Below are 21780 nucleotides of genomic sequence, written 5' to 3'. Positions count from 1 at the left end.
AACACTGATTTCCCTGTACATTCTGTGCTCTCTTATTTGCCAACATTCTCTTCATTTACCAAATTCCAGTACAGCAGAAAGAGATGTGGATTCAGCTACTCCTTCATTTCCAGAAATTCTGTCTAGGAAATCATTAGAGCATGGTGCTAACAATGCCAAGGCTGTAGTTCCATCTCTCTATGGGCCATTCAGTTAAGGGCGGGACTCAATGATTCTTGTGGGTCCTTCCAACCGAGAGTATTCTGTGATTTCTAGAAATTCCATCTAGGAAATCATGGTACAGACCCCTTTTTCTCCCAGCTTGCCTTGAAGAAAATGCTGGAAATCCTTCTCACTTTTCCCCTTCTAAAATCAAATTCAATTATAAATTAATAAACCCTGTTCCATTTCTTCAAAGAACTATGAAACAACATAATTTGCAGTGGCAAAAAAGTAGGAACAATAATATTGTTCAGGCAGTCAAGAGTTCTGAAGTGAACCTGGAACTTGCAAGTATGAAATTATGTGGAAGATAGTTTGCAGGTTTTTTGGCTGAGGCAGGAAGTAAGCCTCACTTGCAACCTACCAGGTGGTGTTGTCAGTGGGACTCCAGTTTCTTGGCAGTAGCCAACAGGACGGATATATGGGCTGCTCGTTTCACACCTGAATCAAAGAGGGAAAGTTGGCACCAGTCAGACGGAAAGCAAAAAGAAAGGCAGGATTTCAAATGCTGTCTGATAGCCTTTGCTGAGTGAGCAGACGCTTTCAGTGGGTGTCATCACTGTGAAGACAAGCACTGCCTCCTCAGGATGTGTAACACTGGGTTTTCAAGGCATTCAAGCTGTCCCAAAAGAAAGGGAAATACAAAGTAAATCTTGCAATGGTTTGGTTGGAAAGGATCTTAAAGCCCATTCTGTTCCACCCCCTGCCATGGACAGGGACACTTTACACTGTCCCAGGCTGCTCCAAGCCCTGTCCGGCCTGGCCTTGGACACTGTCAGGGATCCAGGGCAGCCACAGCATCTCTGGGCACCCTGTGCCAGGGCCTCCCCACTCTCCCAGGGAACAATTCCTGCCCAATTATCCTCTGGCAGTGGAAAGCCTTTCCCCTTGTCCTGTCCCTCTGTCCCTTATCCAAAGGCCATCACCAGCTCTCCTGGAGCCTCTGCAGGCACTATAAGGAGTTTTCTTACCTTCAGTGCTTCCCAGATAGCTCAGGCCATCCCCACTGGTTCTGCACTGAGCAGCCCAGCACCCAAATGGGAAGGGAACGACTGGGCAACTGGCTCTTTGTGAAAACCTCAAGTAATTATTCAGATGCCTGACAACTGATATAAGATCCCAACTTTAGGGCCTGCATCTAAAGCAAAGCCAGTCTACCTGCAGACACGTATCAGAAACAGAATCTTTTACCAGTAGTCGTAGCTCTCATCCCAGTTATCGAAATGGATCAGCAGCCGGTTTTCCACCATGTCTGTGATGGTGGCGACACAAACCAGGGACGGGTTCTTCTTGTCCACTGCCTCCAGTTTCATTCCCAGACGAAACCCAGAAGGTGTGACAGACTGAGGAACAGGACACCAGGAAAGGGAAATCAGCCATGTTCTTGGTCAAGCCATTGAAATCCCCCTTATAAACTCCTTTGACTCCGAAACACACAGACCAAAACACACTTACAGTGACTGCCAAGAGGTTTGCAGACAGGATTTCCTGAGTTCTGGCAATGACTGTTACTATTACTTAGAAAGAGCTAATGTGGCTTGAAAAGCAGCATTTTCAGTGGTACATCCACCACTGCAGACAGACTCTCAGGCTGAGACACCCTTCAGTGATTTGCTGAGGATAATGGGCATTGCACATCCTGTTTCACTGGCGGAAAACTTAGGAAAGTCTTCAAGGAGATGAAGTGACTGAGTGGGAAGCAGGGCAGAGCTGGGCCCTGATCCTACTGCAGTCAGTGACTGTCCATGTGCAGCCTCCAATCCAACAGCCCATGGGCTTCATGTCATTCCAGTAACATGAAATGGGATGGAGGATTTCACGGGAACTGAGGTTAACCACCACTGAGAAAGCAACAGTGGGGAAGGATGACAAATGTGCAAGATCCACAGCCCCATAATGAATCCCATGGCACACATAAGCATGCTGCTGGAAACCAGAAATTATTTTGGAAATGATTAAATGAGAGGAAAGTGACACAAATATCTTGACTGTAGGGGCACAGTAAAACAGACAGTTGTAATATATTTAATAAATAGTTTAGTAAATGTTTCCCTCCAGCATTAAGGAGGAAGGGAAATACAAATTCTTTCTCTGGAGAGACAGTGACTGGGGAAAGGAAGAAAAATCGTACTAGTTTTCCTTCTTAAAAATAAAACACAGTAAGAAGTAGTTTGCATGTGATTGTACCATGGTTCTATGTCTGACATGAGCATATTAAAACCACATAAATATTCTGGTCAAAACTCACTTAGTACCAGACCTATTGAAACCCCTTCTATTCCATATCACCACTTACACTGCTGAGGGTCTTAAAAAGGCTTTTCGGAGCTGCTTGAGCTTTGCAGTTCTTCAGATAGGAAGTCCAATTAAATTCTCCCTCCTTGAAACCTAGGAAGAGAGAAAAAATTGTTTTACATGGCCCTGGTACATTCTGGTGGGTTTTTCAGAAATGGAAATTCCCTGGAAAGAATATGAACTTTGCATGATAACTGCCCTGATATGATCTCCAGGGGCTGTGCATTTCAGCTAAACCAGCTGTCTCTTTTTCACCATAATGGACAATCATTAATTTCAACCTTCAAATGTTTCTAGGAAATTGAATTCAGGAAAGAACTGAATGCAGGAAAGAAGCAAATTCTGAAGCACAGAGAGACATCCAATCCAGAGTTTCTACTGTAACTAACGATGTCACTCTTTGAGAATATCACAGAAAAGATATTTTGCTCTTTTGTGAGTCACTGTGTTAGTTAAACATCTTCCCTTTAGCCCCTCAGACCAAGTTACACAATGAAATCGCACTAAAAATGAAATATGCCAAGCCAGGACATCTAGCTCTTAGCAGAATTTATGGTTTCTTGTACACCGCTCTATTTTCTGTTATACCTTTAGGAGGGAGCAGCTTATGGCTTGTTTTTTCACACCAGCCCACAGGATGGATGTCTAAGGAATCAGCATTAGCCCAGAAGTCATAGTACTCTGGGTAACCATCGAAGTGCAGTCGCATCCTGTACCCCTGGACCTACAGTGAGAGAAGCTCTGATTACCACCAAAGGTCACAAAGGAGAAAGAAAATCACTAATAAAACACTCCCTCATATTTGCAGTCACAGAGAAAGTAATTCAGGATCTCATTTATTTCTCAGAAACCCTAGTTGTATTTTAACTCATTTGCTCTCCCAGTTTCCATGCTCCTCTTTCCCAACTTCAAACGCCTGGAAATAGAACTGGCCAGTGGAACCTCGCTGAGCTCCTGCTCCATGCCAGGCACACATTCCTGGGGTACAAAAGCAGCCCCAGAACTTTTATGCCTACACCAGATCAAGCCAGATTTCACATAACTGAAGCTGCATAAAAGCATTCTGACTTGTTTATATTTACTAAGTCTTAGGGCCTCTTGGCACTGTTCTTTTTCATACTTGTTCACGGCAGGCAATTAAAAGGTTTGCTTAGTTACAAGGTTCTTAGTTACAAGTGTAAAAATCCGCCAATAGGATTTCAGGCAAAGATCCTTAATCACATAACACCATTCCTTCAGTGTCACCTTGAACTCCTACGATTAATTAGCTAAATAAAGTATTATTACTCTTATGTTTCCACTTTTTATTAAAAAAAATTCTAGATGTACATTGGACTTTTGGAATCAAAGACAAAAAAAGCAACTACCTCAGCTACTGTGAGAACACAGAATCGAGAGGGGTGCTCAGGATCCACCCCTTCCAATTTCATTCCAACTTTAAATCCATTTCGGCCTTGTGGGAATGATTGATACTGTGAGAGGGGAAGAAATATTTATTTTTAATTCCTAAAGACAAAATCTATTGCAGAGCAGTCATAACATACTTCAGGCTTCAAATTTTTAAATTTCAGGCCTCAAATGTTCAACTCAGAGAAGAAAATCCCACCCCAGGTGATTGTGGCTCCAATACACACGTGCAGGCTCAGGGATCAGTAACGGCACAATCACCATATTTCACATTTACTTGTTATTCCAATTATTTTCTCAAAAACACAGAACTGTTGCAATTAGCTATAAACACATCTTTGAGCAGATGCAGAAATGAGCTCTTCTCAAACACCAAAGAATCCCCTTCCCAGCTCAATGCAGAATCAAAGAGCTGGAAAAGCTATAATCACTTTGTGTCAGTCCAGACTCTCCCCAAAGGTAACTTGTCATCTTCAAATGGCGAAAAGGGACAAGGCAGGCTTGATCTGCAGCCCAGTTTTACAGTTATTCCAGAAAGCATTTGTGTTTTTAATTTATCTTCAGTCTTAATCCAAGTGAAACAGCTGAAATACAGAAGAAGTTTAAAAGCACCCTGAACTGGAATGGTAAATGACCCAGTGCAGGACTGGATCTTCCTTCCTTTTAAGCTCTCTCTGGAAGGACCAACAGCCCTGGGCTCTGAAGTGTTCATGGGGAGCTGCACGTTTAACTGAGGTGCAGAGACAGCTTCACCAAGGCTGAACTGAGCCTCTGGCACCTCCATGCGACCGACACAGCAGCCACCCTCCTCCTAGCACTTCATGGAGTGAACCCACACCATTTCCTGAGCCAGTGACTCAGGTGACAGGCTGGGAGGGCTCTGTACAACCACACAGCACATGTGACACACATTAGGCTGTCCCTCCCCAGCCGTCCTTGGAAGCTGCCTAACAGCCCACTGCTCCAGAGCAGAGCAGATCCAAACAGCTGCTGCTTATTGTGAGATTCAACCAGCACTTTTACACCCCAGTTTGGGATGAGACTCCCAGGGCAAATGCCTGTTGCCCTGGGCAGAAAACAAACATATACTGCCTGCTTGCACCAAAACAACTAAGAAATACGAGTGGTGCTTTAAGGGTGGTCTCCAATCCCGCCTCCACCGAGTAAGTAATCCTATGATGTTGTCTGAGAAAAACAGCAAGAGAGTGGAAAAAGCTGCCAACCTCTCTGAACAGCTTTTGGGGAGCAGCTGGCATCTGTTCCTCTTCCAAGTAGGAAGACCAGTTCCACACCTTCTTCTTTCCAGGAAGCACTAATGAATCAAAAACAGTGAGAAAATGAATATTTCTCTCTGATGCCTCTTGCTCTGCTTCTCCTCCTCTCTTCTCCTTCTCCTCCCACGTTTGCTGTGGCACCCCAGAAGAGGCAGTGTTATGCAACTTTTGAAGAAAGATAGGAATTCCATCAATAGGAAAACCATGTTCATTCCTCAGGAAATAAACATTTATTGTATCACAGGTGGCACCTGGACTGCTGGCAAGCTGCCCATGGGAAGGTGCCATGGGACACTCTGGACAAGACAGAATAACTTAAAATTGTGTGAATTAATTCCTCCTCCTGACATTTTACAGAGGAATAAGGGGTTAAATATAAACTAACAGGCAGCACAGAGAAGCATATAATTGCAGCTAAAATAACCCTAAAATAAAATAAATTAAAGTGAAGCGATTTTTGCTCAGTTCACAGTACTTTTTTAATATATACACACATATATTTATAACCTCCTAATAACACAATGCATCTACTAGAGTGGCAGCTCCCAGATGATGAAAACAACTTGGATTCATTCTGGTAGAACCACAGTCGTACACACAGAAAATTACATTCTAAATGTATATTAAAACTCTTCCCCAAGTTACATACTGGCTGATTTAAGGTATATAATACATTTAATTCATGTCTACAATCAATCACATTGTTTACAACTTATGTTTTACTTAGCACTGTAGGCTGTGGCTGAAGCTTTCCAAAGTCAATGGAAAAAAGATTCTTATTGTCTTCAGTGAGCTCTGGATGAAGCTGACTCCTTCCAGATCCTTACCCTGTGGCCATCATGCAGGCAAATCCAGAATATTCCTGCTAATACACCTCAGAAACTGACTGTGGTAAGAGGGTTATGTACCTAATAAGCTCTTCTGAATGTGAAATGAGCTCTTCTGTCCTTTCCTCTTCTGTTTATTATTATTCACTTCATAATAGCTACTAAAAAAATCTATAAACATTAAAGAAAAGATACTATGAGCTTAGCTCACCTTGTTTTATTGGTTTAGTGTTTCTGCGGCTTTTCATATTATTTGATTTATTCTTCTCCTAGACACAGATATGTTAAAAAGAAGTTTAGCAAGATTGTTTTTCCCTCCCTCTGATCATCTCACAATGCAGGTACAACATGGATGTTACAAGTAACTATTAGCCAGCATTGCTGTCTCTTGAACAACCCTAAAAGAACATCTGGATGTAATGTTACACAGATAACGCTGATCTTGGTATCCCAAAGTGCTTTACAAGTTATTTAATACATGCTACTGAAGTTCATTTAAATGTAGCTGCTAAAGGACAGCACACTATTATCTCCACAATAATTCAGAGGATTTGCTTTCTGCAATGCAGGATTTGCTGCTCACATCAGCAGCGTTACCAGAACACTTCTTTTTCATTTTCCTTTCTTATGACCATCTATGCCAGGGAATGGATACAGTGGGAAACCGGGAATTTATGATGCCCTGAAGGAAGCAGAAGCCTCAAGTAACTTCTGTCATAGATGAGCACCCCAGACAATGTGGTCTCCCTGTGTCACACTCCAAGCCCAACTGTCATTCCCATTTCTCCTCTGTGTTTGCAAATTCAGTTTGATTCCTCCCAGGCTGTCATTTCTCAGGGCAAACCGAAAACCAGCAATACAAAGCTGCCTGCCAAACATTTCCCAGAAGGGACAGAGGGGCAGCTTCTAATGAGGACAAGGAGAAGGGGGAAGAGAGAGACTGCAAGGACTTCTGAAAACATCCATCCCATCTCATCCACATCTCAGAGAAAAGCAGAGCAAAACGATGAGTTAAACTGCTCATGACAGCAGAGGCTGCAGCTTTATTGCCCACAAACACCAACCCCTGTTCTGCCATACAGAACCCTGCATTATGGGAATAAACACAAAATGCCTCAGAGAGGCACTGATGGGCAGGAGCAGAGTACAGAGGAGCACAAAGGGCCCCGGGAGGGAGTTAGGGGCTGCAGGAAACTGAAGGAAAGATAAGCTCAGGACTGAGGTACTGCTGTTTATGCACCACTAATACAGGTTTCTGGTGGTGCACTGAGACTACATTCAAGTACGTAATAAAACCCAAATGAACTCTGTGGTATGACCCTGTTCTTCAGTATCACACAGGAGTATTTGAGTATAGTTATCCTGGAGACATATCGTGTTATTACTATGAAATCCTGACTTGCACTTCACCTGAGCTATTCATTCACCCCTGTGACTCCTCAGAACTGATATTCCCATCATTGATGTAAATCAGGATCAGACCCAGACCACTCCCTGTGTACAGAACAACCTCCCTCAGCACAGTTTGCACTGTGCAAGGAACTCTGAGACAACTGCCCCTGCTTTTCAAAGCTCTCTTTAAAAAAAGTACATGCAACCTGATTTACCTCATCCTCATATGCATTTTCCTCCTCATCCTCTGAATCCAGAGGCAATCTTCTCTTCCTCCGGAGACGTCTGACAGGTCTGCCAGCCTCAGCCACCTGACAGCCACTGCTGGTAGTAAGATTTCCATTATTTCCTTTCTACAGTCATCTGGAATGTCTCTGATATCATCAAACATCCAAAATTAAAACATTATCAAATCAAAAGTGCAACATCATTCCTGCACTGTTCCCAGCGTCTCTGAACCTCTGGGAATGAGGAGGCCTGGACTGAGGACCTGAAGAAATGAAAGGTGTCTGCAGGATTTCCTGGATATAGAACTGTAACACTTGGTCTGAGAGGTTCATTCTACTTACAGCAACACCATGTTCCCTTTAAAAGCTTTCAAACAAGAAACGGGAAAAATCTGGATTTCTGTACCTCTCCCTGTGCTGCTGAGAGCCCATGTGAGTACAAATCTTTCCATTCTCAAAGCAATCCATTTGCTCATGGGTTTGGGAATCAGAGCAGGGCACAGCTTGTCTGGGCACTGCGGAAGTAAAGAAAAAGACAACCATTAAATTAAAATGTTAAAACAGCTTTCAGGCAATGAGTTCGGTCAAAGTCCTTTACAAACTTTCACTAACTGACATTCAGTATTACCACTGTGAGGGCAGTAACTATCATCTGTTTGCTGCCACATCACCTCAGCAGAGAAAACCCCCTTTTACTTGTTATGTTTTCATTTTCGAGTACTGGTCTCCAATAGTACGCTTGGGCACATCTTGGTTTACTTGACAATCTTAAAGGTCTTTTCCAAACTTAATGACTCTGTGATACTATTTGTGAGGGAGTTCTGCTGAAACAGTGAGTAATTTAATCAAAGGAAACTGGTGATTTACAAAGCAGCGATGCTGAACAGCCTGAAGGACGAGCCTGGGGAACAATGACCCACGTTTGTGGAGAGCTGTTGCTCGTGGGATGGACTCCCTTTGAGAAGTTCATGACAACTGTCTCCCACAAGAGGAATTCCCTGCTGGAGCAGGGAAGGACTCTGACTCCTCTCCCTGAGCATTGATAGAAGCAACCTGTGATGAACTGACCATAACCCCCATTCCCATCTTCCTGTGCCACTAAGGGGAGAGCTGGAAAGGAGGGAGAGGTTTGACACCCATCCCTGCTCCAGTACAGCCCTGCACACACAGCCTTGTCCTGCTAAGGACATCACAGGAAATTCAGATGCAGAACTAGAAAACCCATCCAGATACATACAGGGCAGCTTTGGAAAAGGAATGATACATGGCAGACTTCAGAGACTCATCCTTGGAGCTTAAAACACAGGCCATACAGGAACACTTTATTGGTCCAGATAAAAGTACTCAAGTGTGTTAAACGTATTAAACACAAAGTTCAAAGTATTAAAGTGTGTTAAAGTGTGTGCATCTTTTATTACTCCTGACCTGCAAATGCAACTAAGCATCAAAAACAAACAAACAAACAAACAAACAAACAAACAAACAAACAAAAAACCCCCAAAAAACCAAACAAAAAACCCCCACACAAACTAAAAAAAAACACTTTTCTGATGAGCAAATAGCTGCAAAGATCACTCACTCCTTGATCTTCTTTACTGTGTGCATTATGGAGCTACTGAACTCCAGAATGAAAGAGGCAAGTCAAAGGTGGTTGCATTTGCAAGCTTTTCTCCAAAGCTTTTATTCCAAGCACTTCATTAGTCTGAAATCTTTTCTCAGTCATCTGTACTTCACTTAAACCTCAGTCTGAAAGCATTTGCTTCACTGTGAAACAGAGCTCTTTGTTGAGTGGAGAAACTCCCTCTGTCTTCTACTACTATGTGCCTCTTGGCCTCAGGAAGTGAGACCAGGTGCCTCCAGCTCCCTTATCAAAGCTTCATCCCAAATGTTCTTCCCTCTCTTTATCTAAAGCTTGTATTTCTTTAAGCTTTAAAGATGCTGGACTTGCTTCTGAAAGGCCCATGTCCTTCTCTGCAGCTCCAAGGAGAAAGTGTATCATTTTCATTTCAACACAAAGAGAAACGTCCCATTCTGAAGAAATGATAATTCTAAGTAGACTCAGCTTCCTGCAGGATTCAATCCAGTTCACTTCCCTCAAACACTTCAAAGAGCACTAGCATCCCGAGGCAGATTCCAGGGGCTGAGGTTGATGGGATAGCTCAGTGCCACAGCAGAAGGTCAGTGGAAGGAGATCTCCAAGCTCCATGTGCTGCTCCAGACAAAGTTCCTGTGCCTGGGAGCTGGGAAAGTGGCCCTGGCACTACAGGAGTAGAGGTCTCCAGGGCAGTGATGCTCCTGCACACGAATGAACAGTTCTGGTTTTGCCCAAAATGAGGCAGACAGAGACTGGGGCTCCCTCCTGCCATAACCTCACAATGCACCTGCGGTGAGGTGAGCTGGGGAAGCCCAATCCCAGAACACATAAATTTGTATTAGAAAAACAGTGAGCATCTTTATTAACAGTGTCTGATCTGAGAGTGAGGCCTGGCTCATCATGGGGGCAACCTCCAGTTTCATCCCACACCTCTAACCCTCATTCCTAAGTTCCGGAAATGCAGAATTTATTATCAGGATTGCATCTTCCTTTACACAACAGATCTTAATACAGCAGGTTTGCTAATATGAAATCCACACAAACCCTCCAGAAATAATCTGTCCTTCCAGAGATGTTCTTGAATGGTATTAAGAAAAAATGTATTTTGTGCATGCAAAAACGGGAATAGCAGGAAGAGAGGGGGGGAAAAAGGATTAAACAGCAAATATATATATATATATATATATATATATATATATATATATATATACATATATATATATATATTCGGCATCTTAAGGACAATGCAGCTCTCTGGGCAGCCAGTTATTGTGTTCCAGCTAAACATTCCAACCAAACCCACTAACCGAAGTACTGAGGGCTCTTACACTTGATCATCTAATATAAAACAACACATTATTATTTGGTGCCTTTCAGTCTAATAAATAACGTGGTGCTTTGTTGATTCTCTGCTATTAGGAGGAATCAATAAAACTGATGCTGTTTCTGCAAGGGAATGTTACAGCTGGGTAAGGAGCAGAAGTGTAATGACTTGGACGGAACAAAGGCAAAAGTTATGCCACTGCAAAATAATCCAAAGGAGTCAGTGGACCAATGCCATGTTTTACAGGAATGTAGACCGTTGGTCTCAGAACACTCCAAGCATGAAGGTTTATCTACATCTGCTGGAAGAATTGTCTCCTCATAGCTGAAGGTCCTTCCCAGCTCTTCCCCACTGCTCAAAAGGAGGAGGACGAGAAGGAGGAAAAGGAAGATTATCAACACTGGTCGAATGTCAGGGGCTTGATTCTGAATGCCTGATGTTGTAATAATCTCATTTTTCAGACTTCTCCAATTTATTTCACTTGAAATTGATCTTTTTCTCCCCAAGACTCAGAACTTGCAGCCTTGAAGGCAATTCTGTGTATTTGTTTTTAGCACGAAGGAACAGAACAGCTGGAGGTAATTTGCAAATGTCAACAGCCACTCCCCCTCCTCTAACACAGAACCCCAGGTCTGTGACCATCAGACCTTGGTTCTTACTCACCAGAGCCCTGTCTGCCCCCCAACTCCACTCCTGACCTGAAGCCTTCCAGGTGCTCAACTTTCTACCTACAGGTTCAGTGTGAGCATAATTCAGCCAAAGGCAGACCCATGAACCAGATACAGTGTAACGCAGGATACTTCAGCATTCCTGCAGCTCCAATTCCAGCACCACCACAGTTCTTTATGCTAATTTTAACTGGGCCAAAAGCATGACAAATCGCTGCAAATGGCCATAGCAAATGTCTCTGGGTAGCACAGGACAATCTCTGTAGGAGTTCCCCAGCTTGCACTTGTTTATCCAAACTGCAGGAGCAGAACATCTGCGGCTGGTGTTCCATGTTCAGGGTCACAGAACACATCCGCATCCCCATGGCAGAGGCAGGAATTGGACTAAATGAACTTTGTGTCAGGTGGTATTGAATATATTAATATTTGAAGTAGCCTTGTTGTTGGAGGTTAAGTTTTGTTCCTTTTTACTGTACAGAATTTTTTCCCCTAAGTTACCAAGGACACTAAATGTCGTACTTAAGACTATTTAACAAAACAAAGGGGTGGTCAAAGCTCAGAGGGGGGTGGGGGTTTGAGGCAGGTAAAGGGCAGAGCCTTCAGGTAGCCAGGCTGGCTGGTTTTTGGAGTTTGGGGAGAAGGCAGGGCTGGGTTGGTGCTCCTGCTGGAGGATTTCACTGCAGTCCAGTCTTGGGAAATCTGCCATCATCTGCTCGCCCTGGAATTCTGAGCTCCTCTGCCGCCCTGCGAGAGCTGGGCCAGCCCTGCCCTGCCATCGTGGTTCCATCACTGCTGCTCCTCTTGCTACATAGTGACCCTGCGCCCCCTGCCCTGCTGGGACACCCTGCCCCTGCTGGGACACCTTGCCCCTGCCCCGACACTCTGCCACTTCACAGCTATCGAGACTCTTTTCCCACTGTTCCCAGCTTGGTGCTCTGAGGATCCCACAAAGGCACCGAGACCAAAGTGCCCTGGGTTTTTGTGAAGCAAAGTTCTTGGTACTGTTTTTGTTATCAATGCTGCAGTTGTTTTTTTGTTGTCGTTGTTTGTTTGTTTTTATCCATACCAGTAAAGAACTGCTATTTCTATTTCCAAAATCTTTTGCCTAAAAGCTTTTAACTGAAAAAATTATAATTGGAAACAGGGGGGTGGTGGTGGTGGTTTACATTCTCCATTCCAAGGGAAGCTCCGGCTTTCCCTGGCAGATACCTGTCTTCCCAAACCAAGACACTTGTACATCTATAAACATTTGTTTGTAGCAAATGTTTGGTTGCCAGTCTCAACAAGGGCAAACCCATCCCTTTTTAGATTTTACTCTTTTGAGTTCAGGGTTTAAAAACAAAGAAGCTCAAGCACCACGACTATTTACAAAGTTCCCTTCGGGAGAAGGAATATGCAAGTTACTTGAACAGAAGTAAATAACTTGGAGAATTTACTTCAAACTGGGCCAGGAAAATGGTCAAAAATCACAAGGTAGAAAATAAACTTGAACCTAACTAGACAAGACCTGATAAAATTATTGTTCTTTCTCATCTCTGCATTTTATAAATCCAGTAAAACCCGCAGAAAAATATAATAAAGAAATTTCTTTCCTTATAATGCTCTTATCAGTAAAATCTACAACAAAATTAAGACAACCCAATAAAAGGAAGCAAATGGAGCAATTAAAAAGAGAGCAGAAACTAAAATGAAACATTTTGAGGAACCATAGTCAGGCCTGAATATTCCTCATTTGTCCCAATTTGTGATTTCTTTTCATCTTTAGCATTTTATATCTCAGAAACATTAATGCAAAAGAAGATACTGCAATACTGAGATGAGTCATTCAGTTCCAAGTTGCAGATTCAGATTTGTGAAATGATAAATGATTGCCAGCCTGGCAGAGATAATGGCGTCTAATTAATATGCTTCCACCCATACCTCTATGCTTTATCTTTAGACAGGGAATCCACAGGAAGAGGTCAGAAATACTCAGGGTTTGATCTCATTTCCGTCCCTGAACCAGTGCAGGCTTGGGAAACCACCTCACTGTTACTGCAGAAAATCAGAGCTGGCTTTTAACATCCATATTACCTTCGTTAAGAGACCAAAAAAAAAAAAAAAACCCAAAAAACAAAAAAAAAAAAAAAAAAAAAAAAAACAAAAACCAAAAACAAAACAAAAAAAAAAAAAAACAAAACAAAACAAAAAAAAAAAAAACAGGAAGAAAAAAGGGTAAAAGCTCACAAAGTGAGTGTGAAGGCTAAATGGTGGACAGGGGTTCCCACTCTACTTCTATAAATGTTTTTCTTCCATTCAGACTGGACGGGAAGAGAAACATTTCAACAGAAATCCCAGATCAGGTGCTGCCAGGATAATTTCCAATGACATGAGGATTTCAGCGTCTCTCTCTGGTGAGGAATGTAATGGGGCAATAAACCCAAAGACTGTAAATCAAGTAATAATATAAAGTTTGTAGCACTTCTGGCTAAGCTTTCATGGACCAAGAGGCAAAATTCCATTCAGGAAGCAGCTAGCATCAAGAGAACCATCTGATACTGCACTGTTCTGGGAATAACTGATTTTCAAATCACCTTTCTGCCCTGAAACAGGGTGGAAAACTGCTCCTCTCACTCGGTGTAAGCTGGCTCTGAGAGCTCTGCAGCGGTGTCTGACACCTGATATGTGACATCTGCCAGCCTCTCCTGTGCCATCAGTAAGGAACAGACCTGCAGTCTAAACAAAACCACACAAACCCTGCCATGACTCCTTGCAGCACAACTAAACTGGTCTCAGAACCACTTGGAACACTTAGGAGCTCAGACACAACCACCCTGCCTGTACTTCGCTGTGATGATGACAGATGATGCTTTACTCACCTATCAAAACCTGTAACTCACCTCAGGCAAGTAATATTTTGCAAGGCTGAACTAATACCATTACCAAATAAAACCACAGTCTCATCTCCAGGACCCTCATCAGTCAGGGACTGAAATGAACCTTCACAGCCTGTGATGGAATTGTACCAATGCTTCAAGAGAAAATGTCAGTAGCCACTGGCAAGCATCTAATGGCGTGAAGAGACTATGTCAGTAAAGGGAAAAAAAGGACAAAATTCAGAATTGAGGAATTCTGTCTGAGCTCCACCCATTGCACTTCCTACTAATTTTTGTTCCCCATGAAAAGGGAAAAATTGTAACTAAAATCAAGGAAAATATTGCTCTAAAAGATTAAGAGTGGGAAAAGGTCTAGGAAGGGAGAGGGATGCTTTGGCTGGTATGGAGGAGAAGCAAACACTTTTTGTCTATGTTCTGCCACAGGATCCCAAGACGAAATACTTGGGATTTCAGAAGTTTGTCCAGCTCATTTGTACAATAGAGCCCTTCCAAGTTTCCCCTAAGCACATGATAATATATGGATTATGGCAGGTGCTATTGCACTGAGAGACAAATAAACAGCACCATGGTAATGTGACCTCAGTCAGCTCATAGGATCAGACAGCAGAATTTTGAGTCTACTCTAAACCAGCAGATCATCCTAGAACAGAATGAAGCCCAAAGCACTGTTGGAGCCTGTGAGCTGCTCGTCTTGGTTTGCTGACATTGTTGTGTCAAAACTACACACGCACACATGCACACTTATCTATTTCAGCAATCAAAATAAACACTGGCACAGGCTGTGGCTGTTGAATGTGTGCCCATCCCACACCCAGCCCCTCTTCCTGCTGATGCCAGCCAGCATTTCAGCATTCCCACAGAGCACACAGATCAGGACAGTGCTGCTTCACACTGAGTCTGACTGTCCCCCTTTGCCATCACACCCATCTTGCTGCCTGTCTCTGTAGGTTTGTGTGACACTGGCAGCAGCTCCTCTCTCCTGTCCTTACGGGCACACCATGCCATGCTGGACAGCATTTCGACCTATTCCAAACAGATTGGATGGATGCAAAATAAGGCATAAAACCTTATTCCATGCCCCCAGAGCTAATGCTTTCTGCTCCTTTATGGAAAGAGAGGAGCAGAAACAGCCGACTCCCAGTTTCATGGCTTTCATTAAGAGCCTTTGGGTGCTGAGCTGCTTTCCCCAACTCTCACCTCCTGCTGCTTGGGAAGAACAGTGGCTCTGGGGAGGGCACCTGGCTACTGCCTAAGCCCTGCACAAACCTCACACTTCACCAGACTCAGCTGGGAGCCCCAGGAACATCTCCTCCAGGCCTGAAACCACAGAGCTGCTAATCCCACTCCCTGGGAACCACTTGTACCCACTATAACACTCATACACGCTTCTGAACATTGCCTGGCACCACACAGGAATTACACACCTTAAAAACCTTCAGGGTCTGCAAGAGTGACCCAAAGCAGAATCACAGAATCTTGCAATGGTTTGGGATCAGAAGGGACCTTAAACCCCATCCAGTCTCACCCCCTGCCATGGGCAGGGACACCTTCCACTGTCCCAGGTGGCTCCAAGCCCTGTCCAACCTGGCCTTCGACACACTTGCAGGGATCCAGGGGCAGCCACAGCTTCCCTGAGCACCCTATGCCAGGGCCTCACCACCCTCACATAGAAGAATTCCTTCCCAATATCTGATCTAAACCTGCCTGTCAGTGTGAAGCCATTCCTGCTTCCCCTGCCACTCCAGGCCTTTGTAAATACTCTCTCTCCAGCTTTCTTGTAGGTTCCCTTTAGCCATAGGAAAGCTGCAATTAGGGCACCTCAAAGCTTTCCCTTCTCCAGAATTCTGGGGAACAATCCCAATCCTCTCAGCCTTTCAAAAAGTTTAAAAGCTACAGCATAAATAGGGTTTTCAAAACAAATCCTGTGTGATTCATGAATACAACCTGTACCTGTTTGATTAGCTCTACTAATGCATTTATCCCATCACTTTACTGGATTCAATCAGAAATTTAAAAAAAAAAAACAACAAAACAAAACAACAGGAAATGAGCCAAAAGATGCTAAACCTAAAAATAAAACACCTATTTCTTGGGGTAAAGTATTTTACCAGTAAATTGAACCATTCTCTGGAAAATAATCTGCCAAATTCAACAAAGCATGTCTGCCCTCACACCTCACCTGTGGAGTACACTGAGTGATGCTGATTAGGAGCAAGAGGGTTTGGTCAGATCTCTCTTGGCTTTGGCTGCTAACTGATTCCAGGTGCAGGAGTGTGCAACTGCCAGCCTTCCTTAAAAGGACTCACTTGGTCATTTTCCCCCAAAGTCTCCAATTTATTTTTTCATCCCACTGTGTCTCCTTCTTCCCACTCTTCTGACCATGCAGCACAACTGGAGGGCTTGAGGAAAAGGTGAAATAGATTAAAAACTACAGAAAATACGGGACAGAGGGAACAGCATGTGGGCAAAAAGAACCGACATTGCAACTCCCAGAATCACCTTGTTATTTCAGAAAGACTATAAATGCCCAGAGTAATCACTCCTGTGGGTCAGTCTGGGTTTGATCCAGTTTATCTATATTTTCTTGATATTCAAACTGTGCAATTCTGAGAATGCGATTTAGGCCTCCAGAACACTTTCCTGCCCAGAGCTGAGGCATGGACTGGCAGATAGACACTCCACAGCTTGTATCCTCTGACAAGACTCACAGTGGGATTGTTGGGGTGTCCTGTGCCAGCACTTGGACTCGATGGCACTTGTGGGTCCCTTCCAACTCAAGGTATTCCATGATTTTATGATCTCCATTGCCACCCTGAAGGAATCTAATTCCCTGTCCCAGTGTCAGGCTTGCAGCATGTCATGTCTCAGAAAACACCAGCACTCATGGAAAGGGACAAGGGTGTTACACTGAAGCTTCACCCTCAAATCCATATCCCTCAACACCAACAGAATATATTGTCATACCCAGAAGTATCTACACAAAAAGCTTTGCATGAAGACAGAAGTGAGACAAGGGCCAGCCAAGCCTTCTCCTGCAGATAAACCAATATGATTTTAAGCACGTTTAAAGTAAGACTGCAGACACTGCTTTAAATAAATTCTCAATGCTACTTTTAAAAACCAGTTTAAAGCCTTAAAATTTCAGTAAATAAAGAACTGCTCATAAAATTGCTGACAAACAGCATGGCTGAGGCAAGGAAAGCACACCCTGGGTCCTGAGGAATCAGTGGGGCAGCAATGGTCTGCAGAGCACATCTGGCTATGTACCCACTCACCCTCCTGCAACTTGCTCATTAGGGCAGTGCACCCCCTGAGGACAGGATATATCACCTCTGGCCAAGACAAACGGAGCTGGCGCTGCACAACCTGCCCAGCAGTTGTACCCAGATGTCTTCAACACCTCAAACTGGGCTCCGATCCCACCCCAGCACGCACCAGCAGTTACAATTTATTTCACACACGTTCACTTTTAATGGGATTACTTGCAGGATAAGGTGCAATCAATTTTAGGGCAAAACTAGTGCATGGAGGCCAAAAATATCCTCTGTTTTAATTGCATCTGTAATTACTCTGTAAGACTGCAATTCAGCAGACTACCCCGGGGACTCCTATTAATCATTATTACATCTCTCCCACGGCCAAGAAGGAGTACTCACTGAGGAAAAGACCGTTCCCATCCTCAGAAACTTATAATCTGAGTAGATTATAGACCATAAAGTGAGGAAGCAAAATGCTGATGAGACCACGTCAGACTGTTTTAATTGCTGTGTAGGGAAGGAAAGTTTGGAGCCTCAAGTCCCTGTTTTCCCCCCTTTTTACTTCTGTTTTACTATATAATAAAACACAGACCAGAAAGGTCTTTTACAGCTTGGCACAAAATATCAGAGCTGTTTATCCCTTAATCTCAGTTACAGGCCATTTTTAAAAAATTTATCTGGGCAGTAATAGAATAAATTAAATGTTTTCATGGTATAAATCGAATCAGATTCCTTGTGGCACCAAGACTCCATAAAACTGTTCTAATCCCTTTCTCCTGACACCAAACATCACTCAGACTGTCCCACACGGATCCCTACCCGCAGCCGATCGATACTTTTTGAAAGATTGTATTTATCCCTCTATTTATTCAGCACCGACTTCCCTCCCAAAATCCCCATTCCATTAGTTCTGCACTTTGAATTTGCTGCCAAAAACTTTGATGGTTTTGTTTTTCCGTCACGTACAATCTCTGTTTTGAAACTTAAATCCTTCTGGTTTTGAGGAAGTCTCCAAGAACTGTTTCTACTGCACTGGATTTAGATGTTTGTTAATATTTTTGAGTTGTCACAGTCCCGACGAGTTTCACCGGAGCGGTGCCCAGGCGGGACAACCCCCATTTTCTCCACTACTTCTTGCGTCAAATCTGGGCGAACACCACCTCAGAAGCTGTAAATACTTTACGACCGTGCAAAGAACTTAAACGCGCGTTCTGCCGGCGCCCATGGGCGGGTTTGGGGCGGTTTTCCCCTGTCGGAGGTTTAAAGGCACTTTCCGCCCCGCGGGGCCGCGGCCCGCCGCCGCCATTCCTGCTCCCGGCGGCGCTCCCCTCACACCCCCCAAGATGGCGGCGCCGCCCGGGCCCCCGCCCCCGCACTCACCGCCGGCCCGGCCCGGGCCCGCCGCCGCCGCCGCTTCGGGGCCCGCGATGGAGCCCGGGCAGCGCCGCCAGCCCCGCGGGCCCCCAGCGCATGCGCGGGCCCGGCCCGGGGGAGGCGGCGCCGGCCGAGGATGGGGACCGCGAGCGGGGCGGTGCTGGGATAGGGGGACTGGGTGTGGGGTACTGGGCGTGGGGTACGGGATGTGGGGTACTGGGTGTGGAGTACTGGGTGTGGGGTACTGCGAGAGGGGGTACTGGGTGGGGGATACTGGGTGTGGGGTGCTGGGATAGGGGTACTGGGTGTGGGGTACGGGATGTGGGGTGCTGGGATAGGGGGTACTGGGTGTGGGATACTGGGTGTGGGGTACGGGATGTGGGGTGCTGGGATAGGGGGTACTGGGTGTGGGATACTGGGTGTGGGGTACGGGATGTGGGGTGCTGGGATAGGGGGTACTGGGTGTGGGATACTGGGTGTGGGGTACGGGATGTGGGGTACTGCGGATGGGGTACAGGATGTGGGGTACTAGGTGTGGGGTACGGGATGTGGGGTGCTGGGATAGGGGGTACTGGGGATGGGGTACAGGATGTGGGGTACTGGGGATGGGGTACGGGATGTGCGGTACTGGGTGTGGGGTACGGGGAGGACCTAGGACAGAGCTGGCACTGGGAGGGGACTGGCACTGGGATAGGCATGGACTGGGACGGGACTGGCAATGGGATAGGCATGAAGTGGGACAGAGCTGGCACTAGGAGGGGGCAGATGCACGGAGTAGGGGCACTGGGTGAGGCAGAGTGGGCACAGCCCTCCGTCCCAGTGCTGCTCCCTGCGCCGACCGGGTGGAGCCTGGGCACGCCTGTGGGCCTTGGGGCATATTCATGGCTGAGGTGGGGATTTGGGAAGGGGAGGTTTGGGAGAAGGAGCTGTACATCGCCAGTGCCGTCATCCAGGAAATCGTGACCATGGTGGCCCATTGCCTCCCACACCCAGGAGTAACAGAGGGTAACCTCTTCTCTGAATTTGTTAAACTTGTTTGCTGTCTCATCTGGGACTGATATTTTCCTTTGTATTTGAATTTTGGAACAACAAAAGAGGTGGGGGTAGGATTTTTTAATGGGAGTATGATTTTTTAATGACGCGTCGGGGGTTTTCCACCAAGAGCGCAAGCGGGCCCCAAGCTGTGACAGCTTAAATGGAATGGGATTTTGGGAAGATAGTAAATGAGGTTTGCAATGGCTCATTTGAAATACACATCACAATATTCCTCGTCCCTCAAGCGAGGCACATAAAATACCCTTCAGAATCTTTAAATTTAGTCAGAAAACAAATACATTTCTCACCTCATCTGTGCCAGCAAGTTCCAGCTAAAACACAAATCCTGCCGATGCTTGCAGCCAGTGTTGGAACATTCATTGGGTCCAGGTTTACAGGGGTGTCGGAGCCAAAAAATTCTACAAGTAATTGAACCATCCATATTTATTTAGACTCTTAATTTGATTTTAATTGTTTTAAGTTTTGTTAAGACATCCCTAGTTTGGGGTTTCTTGCCCTTTAATCACTGCTCTACTGATTGCTTTGCCAGAACCTGCTCCATGCTCACCACATGCATTCCTGCCTTCCTTCCTCAGAGCTCACCTCCAGGCTGCTTTTGCCCCATATGACAAACACCCCAACCCTATATAATTTTTGGGGCTGTTATTCAGTGTATTCTGGGTAGATACTTCCAGCCTAAAGCTGAGTCCTCACTTTGTATTTAATTATTCACACAGAAATGTTACTTGGGAATATTGCAGAATTATTGCAGACATTTCACTAATCTTCCTCTCTGGCCATGCAATATAATTATTATTGTTAATATTTTATATTATTCCCGTTGCCCTGACTTCACACCTGCTGCCAAGCAGATCCTTGCAGTTTCAGGAGACTGAGATTGCCAGCAACTCCGGGCTGGGAAAGGCAAAGTGCCCACACCAGGGAGCCACGTGAACTGGAGGTTTTAAGCAAAACCTACACTTCAACGCAAAATTAAGTGACTCAGTGACATTCTTGAGACAGAAATAAACACTAAATGATGCAGCAGAGCCCAACTGAGGCATGTGCCTGGCCCTGCTCACTGTTGTGAGGACACTCCCAATGCTTCACACTAATTATCAGCAGTCGATATCCCAGAACGTTCATTCCCCGGGAATTTCTGCTCCAACACTCCATTCCACATGTGGTGGCTGGGGAGGATGAGCCCATGCCAAGGTTTGTCCCTACTCTGGCAGTGAAGCACCAGTGCTCCTGCAAAGGGTGATGTGTCCAAATGCTGCACTGCACACCCAGGAACCGCCATCATTCCAGGTGCTCACACATGAAGGACTTTTAGCTTTTCCTCTTCATTACTGCAATGCAGTCATGACCTCCACCTCAGACAAGTTTCCCACATACCTCCCTCTAAAGGCCCGTTCTCAGGTATTTAAGGAACAGATGCTTCTCCCAAAAGGCTCACTAAAACCTGGCTTGGTCATTTGGAAGAGAGTTACCAGACAGCAGAAGCTGAAGTCGATTTTAGTCTTTACCTAGACTGTATAACTTCCAGATTTTCTTAAAAGTATTTTTTAGTTAATATTCTGTCTTAGGTTGCAATGCAAGATGTAACCGGAAGTATGTATTCCATCACCATCTGTTGAAACCAGGTGGAGCAATGTTCTTTATCTCTTCCATGACCCATCGCTCATAACTCCAGAGAGGCAGATATCTGTTACTGGGCCAGCTGTTAAAACCAGGTGGGGCAGTTTTCTCTCTCTTCCACAACTCCTCTGTCCAGGGAGGTATCTTCTGTTAATGGGTCGTTGAGTCTCACTGCATACTCCACCCAGGAGGAAGAGCCAACCATTTATACCTGGATAAAAATCTTAACATTTAGAACACAAGAGGCAGCCTGTTTCCACTGGATTGCCAGAGGAAGACCGGACCCATCTACACCCCTACTAGACCCTCAGAGGAAAACTCCATGCTTCTCCAGGATCATTGCTTCAACAGAACCACATCTGTCACTCCAGGAGGACTGCAGCCATTT

The 21780-nt window shown here is 44.9% G+C and overlaps 1 protein-coding gene across 2 annotated transcripts in view; it reads right to left on the bottom strand.

The window, feature by feature from the left end:
• The window catches only part of LOC136371335 (lethal(3)malignant brain tumor-like protein 3), a 33906-nt gene extending 25725 nt beyond the window's left edge, over positions 1-8181 (bottom strand). The window contains exons 1-9 of one of the 2 annotated variants that reach the window (XM_066335392.1): positions 8030-8181; positions 7612-7720; positions 6216-6273; positions 5127-5215; positions 3864-3968; positions 3085-3220; positions 2498-2589; positions 1393-1544; positions 566-642 (exon numbers count right to left, since the gene is read on the bottom strand). In XM_066335392.1, the coding sequence (XP_066191489.1) occupies positions 566-642; positions 1393-1544; positions 2498-2589; positions 3085-3220; positions 3864-3968; positions 5127-5215; positions 6216-6273; positions 7612-7720; positions 8030-8166 (955 nt within the window). In that variant the 5' untranslated portion in view covers positions 8167-8181. The remainder of the gene's footprint in view (positions 1-565; positions 643-1392; positions 1545-2497; positions 2590-3084; positions 3221-3863; positions 3969-5126; positions 5216-6215; positions 6274-7611; positions 7721-8029) is intronic. The other variant, XM_066335393.1, reaches the window with a different exon arrangement.
• Between the last annotated feature and the right edge of the window lie 13599 nt (positions 8182-21780).

This window comes from Sylvia atricapilla, chromosome 24 (assembly GCF_009819655.1).
Source record: "Sylvia atricapilla isolate bSylAtr1 chromosome 24, bSylAtr1.pri, whole genome shotgun sequence".
Classification (NCBI taxonomy): Eukaryota; Metazoa; Chordata; class Aves; order Passeriformes; family Sylviidae; genus Sylvia; species Sylvia atricapilla.
This window is presented reverse-complemented; position numbering and strand designations above follow the sequence as displayed.